This window comes from Gopherus flavomarginatus, chromosome 3 (genome assembly GCF_025201925.1).
Source record: "Gopherus flavomarginatus isolate rGopFla2 chromosome 3, rGopFla2.mat.asm, whole genome shotgun sequence".
NCBI lineage: Eukaryota > Metazoa > Chordata > Testudines > Testudinidae > Gopherus > Gopherus flavomarginatus.
Window position 1 is genome coordinate 85,632,004 of NC_066619.1, and position 13,702 is coordinate 85,645,705.

The 13,702-nt window shown below is 42.0% G+C and overlaps 1 protein-coding gene across 10 annotated transcripts in view; it reads left to right on the plus strand.

Annotated features, from left to right (window-relative positions):
* Window positions 1-13,702, plus strand: part of SEMA4D (semaphorin 4D) — a 157,567-nt gene that overhangs the window by 93,861 nt on the left and 50,004 nt on the right. For all 10 annotated transcript variants that reach the window (XM_050945683.1, XM_050945685.1, XM_050945687.1 and 7 more), the window contains exon 2: window positions 9,173-9,574. In XM_050945683.1, the coding sequence (XP_050801640.1) occupies window positions 9,385-9,574 (190 nt within the window). In that variant the 5' untranslated portion in view covers window positions 9,173-9,384. The remainder of the gene's footprint in view (window positions 1-9,172; window positions 9,575-13,702) is intronic.

Sequence of the window (13,702 nt, forward strand, 5' to 3'; positions counted from 1 at the left end):
TGCAGACACTGAAAGTTACCTAGCACTATCGGCTGCCACCAGCTGTATGTTAGGGTGGCACATACTAATTTCTGCAGACATAAAAATTATTGGTGCTCCCTCCGAACTACAACACAATAATTAAGCCAAACATATTTTTAAATAAGAAAAAGAACAAATGTTCCGTATCCACGTGCCTGATTTCCAAATGTATGTACTGGGAGTTTGGAGAACTCTTGGTTGTTGCATACAAACTCTACTGCTTTTGATAATGCTGTCCTTTGGTTTCCAGCATCATTTCCCATTTGACTACCAAATACAGATTTTTTGCCTTCCTTTCCCTTTTTATTTCTATCTGCGCAAAAATGTAATAAAATCTTTGAATTAAAAAAAAAAAGATGTGCTTCTATGATGCTCAGGATTACAAGCTTGCTTCATATTTTCTTAATAAAACAATGGCCCTTATGACTTTTTAACAGATGCTACCTAGTAGCATTTCACTCATTTACTGTGACCATACTAGTATTTTTCCGTAAATGTTCCCACCGTTGCATTAATGCAGTTCCGCCAGTGATAACATCAAGAGGTACTAGTGTGGGCTGGCTTGCTGTGTTTAAATCACCATGTTGTGTACAGCAGGTCTATATGAGTGTTTAACAAGCTGGTAGCCTGTTTGCACTAGCGTTCCCGCTGTTGCTCCCACTACTGGTAAGAAATATTAAGATAAATGCTACAGTAAACAAACCTAGGGCCAGTTTTGCAACAAGACTGCTGCCAGGCCCTCCTTGCTTTATATATGACAGTAAATCATAATGTTTTGGGATTGCACAGATAGCATAGAAGGTTTTGGGCTTTATAATATTGCATCTTTTAAAGTAATCGGAGAACAGTCTGTAACATGCATCTGTTAGAATTGTTATAGGATGTGGGTGTATGTTATAGGCAGTGCAGGTATAGTTTAAGCTTGTCTGAAAATTTAACTTATAAGATCCTGTTTATGTCTGCTTTCAACTTTAATAAATTTCAACCATTTGAAGTGAAATTTCCCATGTGGGTTTCTGCATCAGGCTGAACTTTTTTGGAAAATTTCAGCTAAAATAGTTCAGCTGTTTCAGATAATGAGAGTAGGGGAAAAATACATTGTTTTGCCCATGTTAAAAAACAAAATAAAATAAAATAAAATTCTTACAGTTGTTTCTTTGAAAATTTCAACTGCCCCCATGCCACTGTGTCAAGGATGTATGCCTTATGTCATCCATATGAAAATCCACCCAAATTTGGACAAGTTATAAGCTTCTGAAAAAATCACAGTTTGGACGTGTTCAATAGAGTCATGTTAGAGTTTGTTACCTAAATGCTCTGAAGAGCTGTCTACCCTGACTGTGCTCCACTCTCTTACAGCTCATAGTGGTCAGACCGGAGATGCACAGTTCCCATAGAGCAGTGGTGCAAGTAGAATTCATTTCTTACCGGTATGCTGCACCAGCTAAAGTGAGGGGGGAGACACATGACCTTCTTATGTGACTCCTCACGTAACCCCTCCCCCAGCCCAGGGCCGTGCACTCTCCTCCTCCCCTCCCCGTGATCTATCCCACATTCCATTGTGCGGGGGGGTAAAGAAGAGCGCTCCCAGTGGATGGACATGGCAGCTGCTCTGTGGGCTGCTAAGAGAAGAGGAGGGCTTGCTCTCTGGAACAAAACCAGCTCACAGAGTCGCACCTGCTTTGGGAATTGCTAGCAGAAAAGCTTCAAACCAGCTCTCTCTGACAACAGAGAATATTTTTTTCAGACATGCTGGCAACCGAGCCCCACGCCGACAGCTCCTCTGGCACCGCTGTACCCTTCCATGCAGCTGCATTTCCTGAGTCCTGTCCGGGGTCCGTACAGGATCCCCGCTGGAGGACAGGGCTGAGGGGCAGTACAGCCACACTGGAGGAGCTGCTGTTGTGGGGTTCTGCTCCTTTCGTCGCTGCAGTTCCAGGGAGAGCCCTGCAGTTCAGGGCTCTCCCAGGAACTGCAGCGGCAAAAGAAGCTGAATGTGGGATTTGCCAGGCAGTCCCATGCCAGCAGCTCCTCCAGTGCGGTGTACTGCCCCAGCCCAGTCGTCCGTCAGGGCTGCTTTACAGACCCCTGGCAGGTGATGCAGGCACACAGCTGTGTGGAAGGGCTGGTAGTGGGGCTGGAGGTGGTACGGCCACACCAAAGGAGCTGCATGTTCTGCTCCTTTTGCTGCTGCAGTTCCCAGGAGAGTCCTGGAGTTGAGGGCTCTCCTGGGAACTGCAGCAGTGAAAGGAGCAGAACGTGGGGCCACAGGGGGCCCCAGGCCGGCAGCTCCTCCAGCACAGCTGTATCGCTCCCAGCCCCTCCCCCAGCCCTGTCATCCGGTGGGGCTGCTGTACAGACCCTGGACAGGAGACACAGGCACACAGCTGTGTGGAAGGGCTGGGAGCGGTACAGCCACGCTGGAGGAGCTGCCGGCGTGGGGCTGCACGGCAGCCCCATGTTCTGCTCTTCCTGTGTCTTTCCAGTACATCATACTAGCCAATACACAGCTTACTGGTATGGCAGACTGGACCGCCCTACTTGCACCACTGCCATGGAACTACTGCATATGCTGCAGACCAGGGGACTGAACCAGGGCTGAGCAAGACTTTCCCTGCAACCCCTTCTCCTAACTGCCAGTGCAGCAGTGTCACCAGGCACAGGAGCCAAATGGAGGAAAAGTGTTTTTCCTGTTTTCTTAGTGCCCCCTCTTCTGATACCCAGGCAGTATGCAAGAAAATTAAGAACATTCTGACTGAATATAGAGGGATGAGGAGTGGGAAAGGGGAGAGGGAGGAGTTGCGGGAGGGAGGGGAAGAAGGGGATGGGGTAGTAGATGTGGAGAAGAACAGGAGCCATAGAGAGGGGCAGATAAGAACACCAGGGGAACATGGCAGGAACTGAGCAAGGGGCTGGGCAGAAGCTGGGAGGGAGAATAGGAAAGGAGGGAGGAACGGGCAGAAGCAAAAGGAAACGGAGACCAGCATTAGCCAGGGAGCAGGGATAGGAGCAGAAGCAGAAAGAGACAGGGAGAGGCTGGTGGGGATAGAGGCAGAAGTGTCTATAACCACACACCCTTCTACAGTCACTGGCTGCTGCATTAGCTCAAATGGTATAAGACTGTGCTGTAGATCTAAGATCCTGGCTCTGCTGATGACCCATGTGGGGGGGTCATTATGGTTCCATATGATGAAAATCTTGATTTTTTTTTTTTTTAAATCTAGGGGATATATAAAATATGTAGAGAAACTACACTGAAAGAGCATTACGGTTGCAAGGCGCTCAAAAGTTAGGAAATGCCAGAACCCCCCCCTTGTGCATGCTGACATGCTGTTTCCTCCATAGTTGGACGCACATTAAAGTTGTACAGTCAGCTATAATTTGAGCGTTTCCTAGCTTTCAAGTGTTTGACTTTGGAACCTACATATTCTTTTAATGTAGTTTTTTGTATGTTCTATATATAGTGAATTTAGCGTTGGGATGGAGTGCTGGACTGGCAGCCCTGGAAGCTGAAATCCTCTTCATTCACTAAAAGGAGTTTCCTCACACTGGTCTGCCTGTGGGCCTCCATCCTGACCACCTTGAGCAATAAGAAGGCAGTTTGTCTTTCAGGCTCATTTCATCGTTGGTCTCTCTGCTAAGTCTGCCAACAGTAGTGCCTGTTGTGGTGCTAATTTTTTGGTAGGGACATGTCTCCAGCAGAAAATGGCTTGAGTGACTAAATTGTTCCATACAGTCCACCAAGCATATTAACATTCAGTCACTATTAACGTGTGGCAAGTTCAAGCTGGTGACACAGAGATGAATGTGTCTTTGTCTCTCTAACAGTATTTTAAGCCATCTAGCTCCCCATTTTTGTGTTTTAGATTTTACTGTTTTACTCTCCATTGTTTATGTAATAACATTTTCAACCCATGGAGGCTTTATTGTCTACCAATTTCATACGTTCTCTTGAGTATGTCTTTTACTTTACCATTATTCCTTTGCTGCATCAAAAATTGACATCCCTTATTTCTCTGTCTGTGCACTAACATTATTGATGAACACAGAGGCATTCACAGCTCTGGAATTCCAGCTGTGCCCTGGAAAACTGCCATGTGCTCTGTTAATTGTTTTTTTTTCTTGTATAACAGTGGTATTTCAGTCAATTTTTGATATAGAGCATTATGGGGAGATTATACAGGCAGTGTGCCCTTTGTATTGTGACTAATTGCAGCCAAATGATGACTGAAAAAATTCTTGGCAGCAGAGTATATATTTTAACATTATATATTATTATTTTAAATACATCTACCTTTGAAAACTTATAGCTGTGTTACAGAACATAGAAACATTCCTTGCCCTGAAGAACATAGCCTAAATATTTAAAGTTGATAGTATACTTAGGGTTTCAAGGTTGCTTTATGTATTCTTTCTGATATTTACTTGTTTTTAGGCAAATTATGGCTCATTTTTAGGATTAAATCTCTTCACAATTACCTAACTTTCAGAAGTGCTGAGCACTCATCAGTCCCATTGAAGTCAATGAGAATTGCAGTAGCTCAGCAGTTTTGAAAATCAGGCCACTGTTTTTGTATATTCCGTGTTATTTTCTTTCTCTCACTTGAATTACATCAAAGCAGTCTCATACTGAAACCTTGCACTCTTGGGATAAGTTCCTAGCAAGTGTGAATGAATCAGCCCCTACAAACAATTTTCAACTCTGCAAAAAGGGTAAATCCTAGGCATTTTCTGTGTATATTGTATATACATATATACTGTAATTTTTGCGTTGGTGGACTTGGCCAAGTCCTGTTACCCTCCAGCTTCCACTGAAACTAATGGGGGATGAGCATACACACCACCTTGCAGGATTGTGTCCCTCAGTACAGCATATTTTGTACCAAACTACCTATATATATTTTTAATTGTGTTGGCCCTAAACAGACTGTCCTGTAAGTCAGATTTTTTTTTTTTAAATAAATTGGTTCATTTGCAGACACACAACACAGGGAGTATAAAATGTCTTATTTCTGCTGGGCAGCCAGAAGGCTTTTCAGTCAACATAGAAAAATGAGCTCTTAATGAGCCAGCCAGAGAGTTTTTATTCTTCCTCAGTTTGAGAAGATAATATAGTTTGCTTGTTCCAGACTTTCCTTGTCATTTTTCATCACCTAAGAAAGGCGAGATAGCCCGACAGTAACCATGGCAACTAGTAAGCACTGATACTTGTCCATCATGGGGCCATAGGATTAAAATAATTCTATTTTGGGATTCATAAACTTACAGGGCACTAGCACTAGCACTCTCTTTCATGTTATAGAAGGGTTAATAGGTCATTGCATTTTCAGCTGCCTATTAAATAAATGGTAGAGAGAAATGATTGCCTCTATGCCCCTGTGATATTAGTGCTATATAATTATAGGAAAAGAGCAAGAAGATGATGAGAGGAAAACTGATTAATGTGGCCTGTGGACCTACCAAGTCTCTCTTCAGTAAGCTAAGTGATAAAATAGAAGAAGAAATTAACATTCAACTGGAATGGGAGCCAAAAGAAACTAAAATGTTTTGCCATTTTACAAAAATATTTGCTCTGTTTTTTACACTTCTACTAAATTACATGAAATAAAAATACTAAACTGATTCTTACTAAGTGAAGTAATGCCTTAAAAGACTTCTGCTGCACCACCTAGTATCCACCTCCTGTGACTAGATCACTGCGTAGGAATCACCAGGAGTGGAATGGATATTACACAGGCAAACTCTGGAAGAAGAAGAAATGGTTACTTACCTTACCGTAACTGTAATTCTTCAAGATGTGTGGCCCTGCTTTTATGTGCTCAGTTGAAGGCACCAGGACACTCAGGGCTCAGGCACAGCTACTACAACAGCTACTGCTGACCAAAAGGATCAGTCTCTAGTACAGAGAGTGTACACACACCATGTGTGGAATATACATATGGGAAATCACCTTGAAAAACTGCAGTTACAGTAGGGTAGTAATCTTTACTTTTACTAGAAATTAAACGTTTGTAAGATTCCAAGGATGGGAGGCAGAGGGGGAGTATATAACTTATTAGAAACACAGCTAGTGCTGTATTTTAACACAGTTATCTCTCTGATATCCTGTGAAGTCTGAACTGCAGACTTACTGATTTGTTTGCCAGATTGAATGACATCACAACCACTGTACCATAAACACAGGGAATGAATACACAGGTTTAAAATGGAAAGGATTTTTTCAAATCTTTGTTCTGGTTGCAATGTAATTTGCTGCCTCAGGGAAATGAGACAATTCATAGCTAGGATTTTCTTAGGATTTTTTTTGGTAGTGGTAAATGCTAACTACATTTTGCTTTGTTCCTCTTCTGGAATCTAACTAATGTTTGAAGGGGGATTTAAAAACAAAACCAGAAAAACCTTTGCAAATCACCTTTAAAATGTCTGGTGTATTAAGTACTATTGTGCTAGAAAGCTTTTCCCTAGGGCTTCCCTCAGTCTCACAAGGAACCAAAAAAAAAGGCTTGGAGTCTTTGATTTTGGTTTGGTTCAAATGTTTCCATAGCTTACTGTTGTATCCTTAATTGTCTTAGCAAAATGGTGCTGAACCTGTCAGACGTAGTGCCTTGTCAGTCTTTTCTTTGTGCTGTGGAATGGGTAACTTTCCAAAACTACTTCTACAGGAAATGAAGTCTTTGGGCACCACAGAGTGTTTTTTACCAAGAATTTCACATTTACAGCGTGCCCATCCCTAAAAGAGTTTGTATGTGTTGGACTTGACCATGGACAGATAGGAAGTAGTAAGAAGCAGAATTTTACTATGGGCCAGGTTTTGATAACCTTACTGTGATGGGGCATGCCTCCATCCCAATCAGGAGAATACTAACAAGCTCTTCTGGACTCTTCCAGTACTAAATAGGCAGACAGAGGCCATGGCTACACTTACAGTTCTGCAGCGCTGGTAGTTACAGCTGTGTTCGTACAGCTGTGTAGGGCCAGCGCTGCAGTGTGGCCACACTGACAGCTACCAGCGCTGCAGTGTGGCCACATTTGCTGCATTTGCAGTGCTGTTGGGAGTGGTGCATTGTGGGCAGCTATCCCAGCATTCAAGTGGCTGCAACGTGCTTTTCAAAAGAGGGGGGTGGGGTGGAATGTGACAGGGAGCGTGGGGGAGACAGAGAGAATGGATTTTTGGAGCTGACACTGTTCTCAGCTCCCTGCCTTGCAAGTTGTAAGGACTGGAAGATACACGGTGCCTATCTTCAATCATTTTAAAAGTTTTGACCTTTCCCCCACCTGTCTCTTATTCACTAAATGCTAATTATGCACTCCTAAATAGCCGTCAGACCACATAAACAGTTGCTCAACATTACCCCTCTCCCCCCTCTCCTCAAGCAAACAGCTTTGAACATTCCAAAGCAATTCTCCTGCCTTCGCTGGCTCGCTCGCTGGAGCACAGAGCAGCTGTGTTTGTTTTTTAGCAAGTAGCTATGGGGAGATCAGAGTTCAGCCATTCTTCTGGTTTGTTGTGGACAGGAATTCTGGGATACCTTCTTATACCCCGGAGGCCAATAAAAGCGCTGGTGGTGTCCACACTTGCTGACCAGCGCTGCATCACCAGCGCTGGAATTGCTACACCTGAGGCAGACCAGGTGTACAGCCAGCGCTGCAACCAGAGAGTTGCAGCGCAGGCTGTGCTTTGCAAGTGTGGCCACATCCTGAGTTGCAGCGCTGTAACCCCCTCACCAGCGCTGCAACTCTCCAGTATAGCCAAGCCCCTAGAAAGCCTGTTCCTCTGGAGGATGCAAGCTTAAAAATGAAAGTGTCACAGGAATTTGTGGCAACCAGCAGGGAAGCTGCTGTGCCTCAGAAGTAGCTGACTCTTTCTACAGAGTAGCTGAGAGAGAAACAGCTGACAAGCTTCCATCCACCACAAGGACTTAACAGACCCCAAGAGCTGATCACCGTGGGGCAAGGGGCAAAGATAAACCCTGACCTGGGGTCCAGCCTTGCTGGACTGCTATAAACAAATCAGACCTTTATAGGAAACTCAGAGACTGAATGTTAGTGGAAGACCCCACTCTGGAGATCCTGGAAAGGCTGAAGTAAGGTTCCAAAGCAGGAAAAGGACTGTGGGAGGCGAAGAGCCTCTGAAACCACCCAAGCATGATCCCAGAGAAAGGCCCAGCCTATTACACTTATATTGAAATGGTTTGTGAAACTGCTTATGGAGTAAAATACTACGATATCCTTACAAGAGTGAGGATATGAGAATTTAGGCCTGTATTTATGTCTTGGATCCACCCATCTTCGATGACTGATTTGGAGCTTTTGAGTAGGAAGTAGACTGACCGTAAAAAAAATTAAGGTTGTTGAAAGAGCAGAAACATTTCATTTGGGGCAAATAGATGTCTTGACTAGAGCTATGCAAATAATGGATTTTTTTGGTTTGTTGAGAATGCTGAAAAATGGAGAAAACATTTGTCTCAAACTGAAATTTTTTTTTTCAAAATTGTTGATGAATTAAAAAGTCTAAATTCTTTTTGTGTTGGGTCACACAAAAGTATTTCATTTCAAATTTAAAGTATTTTTAATTGTTTTAATCTTTTTAAAATAAAATTGAAGGAAATTTAAAGAAAGTTTTCAAACTGAAAAATGAAAACATTTCATTTTGAAAACATTGAAACAAAATGGTTTGACTTTTTTGGAATGTTTTCTTTCAACACAAACAATTTAGTGAATGAAACATTTTCCCTAGCTCTAGTCTCAACATGATTCCAAAAGAGATCTTGTTGAAATATACATTTGTTAAACTCACCATTGTATTTATTTTTTTATATTTCAGAAAAGTAGGGTTTAAAAAAAACACATTTAAAGGCAGGAAAAGATGTAAATCAGAGTAGACTTTCATCTTACATAAATCGCAGTACTGTGTGCATCAAAATATGAACTATAGTATGAGAAGTTATTGTTGTCAATATTTGCCTGTGGTTATCATATATTTTATAATTTTATTACCATGTAATTTGTGAAAATTTCTCTTTTTATAAACTCTGCATAGTGCTGTTGAAGTACTTGCCAAAAATACCACGTGGCTGCAAACCATTGATCTTTCTGAAAACTCAACCCACTTCCTTCCCTTTTCTTTTTCTACCCTCTTTCTCCTATGCAGTTTAATTTACTTCTAAGACAAAACAGAAGAATGTTCTCAAGAGGCAGAATAGTTGCTGAGAAACACTGTGGAAAGTGTGAACAATCGCTGTATTCTGTGACCTGGAAAATGTGTATTACCTTGGAGAAGTAATCTATTGGATGTATAGGCTTGGGAACATCTTTCCAACCTGTTTATTGCAACGTTAAGTTCGGCAATGTCTACCCTATAACATGCTATTTGGAACTGGAGATTTCTTCTGCAAAAGGAACATTAGGTTGCAGTTATCCTCCAACTTCCATACAGCAAGGACTCCTATCATGGCTCTCTCTGGTTTGTATGCAGCTTTGGGTTTATTGTTTGGAGCAGCAGCAGCAGCAGCAGCATTTGGTCCAGTACCAAGAATCACTTGGGAACATAGAGGTAAGAACAATGACTTAAGCAGTGAAATGTACAGAATCTCCATAGTGTGTGCCTGTCCTATGTAATTTCTTTAAACACTTTGTAACAGAAAATGATTGATGTGATATGGCCCTGCCAGTCTCTTTCTTAACTCCTCAACCCCCAATTTAACAGAGACTTTGCTTGGCTGTTGCTATTATGAAACTTGAATGAATGATCGAGGCTAAAATTTTCAAAAGGAACTAGTGATTCTGGGGCCTGATTTTCAGAAAGAGCTAATGTCTGAACACCAGGCCCCTTGAATTTGTTCCATTTTCAGCACCCTAAATAGGAACCTAGAGTCACTAGTCACTTTTGTAAAGCATGGACCAGATCTTCTCTACAAGGAAAAAGAGCACTATAAAAATGTTTGTTTGACTGTTTCTATGCTGTGAAAAATATGCCAAAGTTTCTTGTTTTGGTTCTTGATATGAAACAAATTGAAAAATCCCTATGATGTGTCTTCATATGGTAAATAAGGCAACGCCTGCATGTATTTCTTATATCAAGCATCATTACAGCAATAGAAAGTTCTGGAAAGTCAAAGTCAGGGTAAAATATGTGTATTTTTCTTAGAGCATTTAATAAGTAACCTATTAATTCAGACTTTGTTTTCTGAAAAAGAATCTGTAATATATTACTAGTATGGATTTTATTGTTCAATATCTTGTCATTGCTCTCTAATGTGATTTACTGAGTTAGGGAAAAGTGCCTGCCTCCTTTCCAGAAAGAATAAATTCTTGTCTGTCAAGTGTCATAGCTAAGGCTATAAAGTGTAAGAGAAATAAAAATTATGAAATACATAGACGAGTCAAAACACCAAAATAACACTTTGAAAGAATAAAATTTCAGAGACTATATGTGCATTGCAGGAAGTACCAAGAAGTAACAACAAAAATAATACAAGTATGTGTTGGGAGGTGAGTGAGAGACACACTGTGTGTGTGTGTGTGTGTGTGTGTGTGTGTGTGTGTGTGTGTGTGTGTGTGTGTGTGTGTGTGTGTGTGTGTGTGAGAGAGAGAGACACACACACACACACACACACATACAGTCTCTGTGTGTGCTGGCTGCTGGGGAAAGCCGTGTGCTATCTCTTTAAGATACCCACTGAATGCTCTCCTGCTCTGTCTGGAGCCCTGTTGTCTCCCCTCCCCAGATCTGCGGAGATGGGGTAGGCGGGGAGGGGGAGAGAGAGAGAGCATGTGTGTGTGAGACAGAGACTGTGTGAGCTGGCTGCTGGGGAAATATCAGAAACAGTGCACTCACCATGCAGACCGCAGCAGCTTCGAGTCCGCCTGAGCCAGGCTGTCCCCTCTGCCCTGCTTTGTGGTGATGGGGTCCAAGGGAGGGGGACACCCTGACATCAGCACACACACCCCTTTCCTTCCTTGCACTGCTAGCAGGGTCCTGGGAGCAACTGCAGGACAGCGCAACGTGGGGAGAGGGGCACCTGAACACATGCTGCTGGCTGTGTGCATCACTTAAATCTCTCCTGCATGCCGCCCAAGCAGGGAACACAGGACCCTGGAGCTATGAGCCCCTACAGGTGGTGGGGCCCCCCAGTGCTTGGAGTGGCCCCCGCAGCTGCCCAACCTCTTCAGGCAGTGTGGGGACCCTGCAGCTGGGCTCTCCATTTTGTCAGGGGTATTTTTAATAAAAGTCAGGGTCAAGTCATGGGCATCCATGATTTTCTTTTTATTGCCTGTGACCTGTCTATGCCTTTTACTAAAAATATCTGTAAGAAAATCTTAGCCTTAGTCATAGCCACTAAGCTGTTTTTGTTGCTACATAGGAAAAACTGAGTTTAGGAGGATCTTAACCTTTTTTTGGCTAATGGAGTCACTGAAGGTCTCTTAGGGAGTCCTACATACTGTACATTTCTCCAGCCATGCTGAATCCTTTTGCAGGATTGACAGAGAAATGTGTTATGATGGACAAATAATAAGGAGAAATTGTCCACAACTGAGAGGTAGTCAGAAGCCCAAGGTTTCGTTGGCTACTTAGCATAAAATGAAATCCTGAACAAAAGTTTTAAAACAGAATTATTTACATTCCTGCTAATTAGCAATCATGTCCAATAACTCTGTTTAGATCTAAATCACATCCTGTCAGAGAGATATGTGGCAAAATTTCTCAGAGAAGACCTAGTAGTACTATTTTGGTGGGTGAATGGAATTGTGAAATCAGTTCCTTACTAAGCAGTTCATGCCTTTTTAAAACTCTGGAACACAGCCGTTGTCTTTGCACAATAACCATTGTCCTACTTTTTTTTTTTTTTAGTTACACTTACATAGTACAGGTTTAAGTGTAGTGTGAATACAAGACAAAGTCCCATTGATTGCAATAGAATTTGAAATAATACAATAGCAGACCTGATATTTTGTGAGTAGAAGTATCTTGTCAGTGCAGTCACCTTACCGTTCAAAATCTTTTAGCAACTGTTGGAGTGTGTCAGTGTATAGTATTGTATACTTTGTGTAGCCATTTCATTTACAGTTTCAATAGGTCGTAATCAGTCCCAAAGCCACTGAGATCAGTTCATTGTTAATTGAAACCCTGTTCCTCCCTTCGTATCTCTCTTATGTTACTGTCGATGAAAAAGAAATGCAGAAAGTTAAATTACTATTAAGGGGAGAACTTTGTAGGGATGTGGGGAAAGGGGGACTTTGCAGGTGCCTAGATATGCAGCCCCTTTTGCTGCTTGAAGCTAAAATTCTTAAGTCCATTCTTAAGGCCAGTAGAAATGTGAGTTCTTGTAACTCACCCGGTTTGTGAGCTTAGGTATAACTCCACATCGGAGTATAAACTACCAAATAAAGAGTAAATAAATATTTGATCCTTTCCCCATCTGCCATGTGATGACATGGAATTGGACCAAAATCCAGCTGCTTCACTGAACCGTTTTTTTCCCCATGGCCACTATCACACCTAGTACTCATAACCATTCTGATTTCCATTAGCAGAAATGGAACGAATATGGGCTGAAAAAGTAAACCCATGGAATTCTACATGCTCTGTATAGCCCAGGACTTGAATAATTTTGGAACATGGGACTTTCTTTCTAGATACCATAAAGGTTGTTTTTATTGTGTGAGGAGGGAATCCTGCATGAAGAATACCGTTGAGTCCTTGACTCCTCCTGATTCTGCAACTGATATGAGAGCTCTGCAGTGTGTAGTGAAGCAAGCTTATGGCCAGTGTGAAAATAGCCTTAAGCACAGATGTCAAGTACAAATGAGTTTATTGTAGGAAAATATAAAATGGCCATTAGGACCACAATATAATACTGACACAAGTAATAAAAATTTCCCATGTTTATTGGTATAAAGAGCTAGGAAACACTGATATATAAGATTTACTACCTTGGAGAAAAATTTATGTATGCAAGGTTTGGATATCTTGGAGCTCCCATATAGCGGTGTCTACAGTTAGCAGCAGTAGTTTCCCTTGGTTTGATTTAGCACTGACCTATACCCCTGCCCCTGAACACAACTGCTCCTCTGTTCCCTATCCAGCACCACAATGTCTTGTTCTCCATTAGGCACATACAACTTTTAATTTTACATGTCAGTCTTGGGCATGTTGTATGGAGATATGTTCTTACATTCATATTTCACTAAGAAGGGGAAATTTTAGCTTACTGTGAGGGGGGCCCTGGGACATCCTTTGGAAAAATGTTTGAAATATCAGATGCAGTTTCCTACATTATGGAAGACTCTTTAAAGACAAAAGAGAAAACAAATTGTATACAGAAATATGTACAGGGCCATACCTAGTATTAATCTGGAATTTTCTGCTACATTGCTAAATTAGAGTATGTTTAAATACAAACACACACCAAAATCATAGGGCCGCAGCCAAACTATGCATATTTCCAGTTGAATTCCCAATTTAAATTCATACAACAGCTATACATTAACATGTTGCATGCATCCTCTTTTAATAGGGTGAGGGATTTTCTGTTAGTTCTCTTGGCAAAGATTTATGTAGTAGTGTAATATGTCAGGCACTCAGCACCGTGGCATCTCCTGCTGGTTGCTCTGGGAATTAGCTATGTCCTAGCCGTGGAGCACCCTCTGCCTGCATGGCTGTGCTGTCTGGGACCCGCGT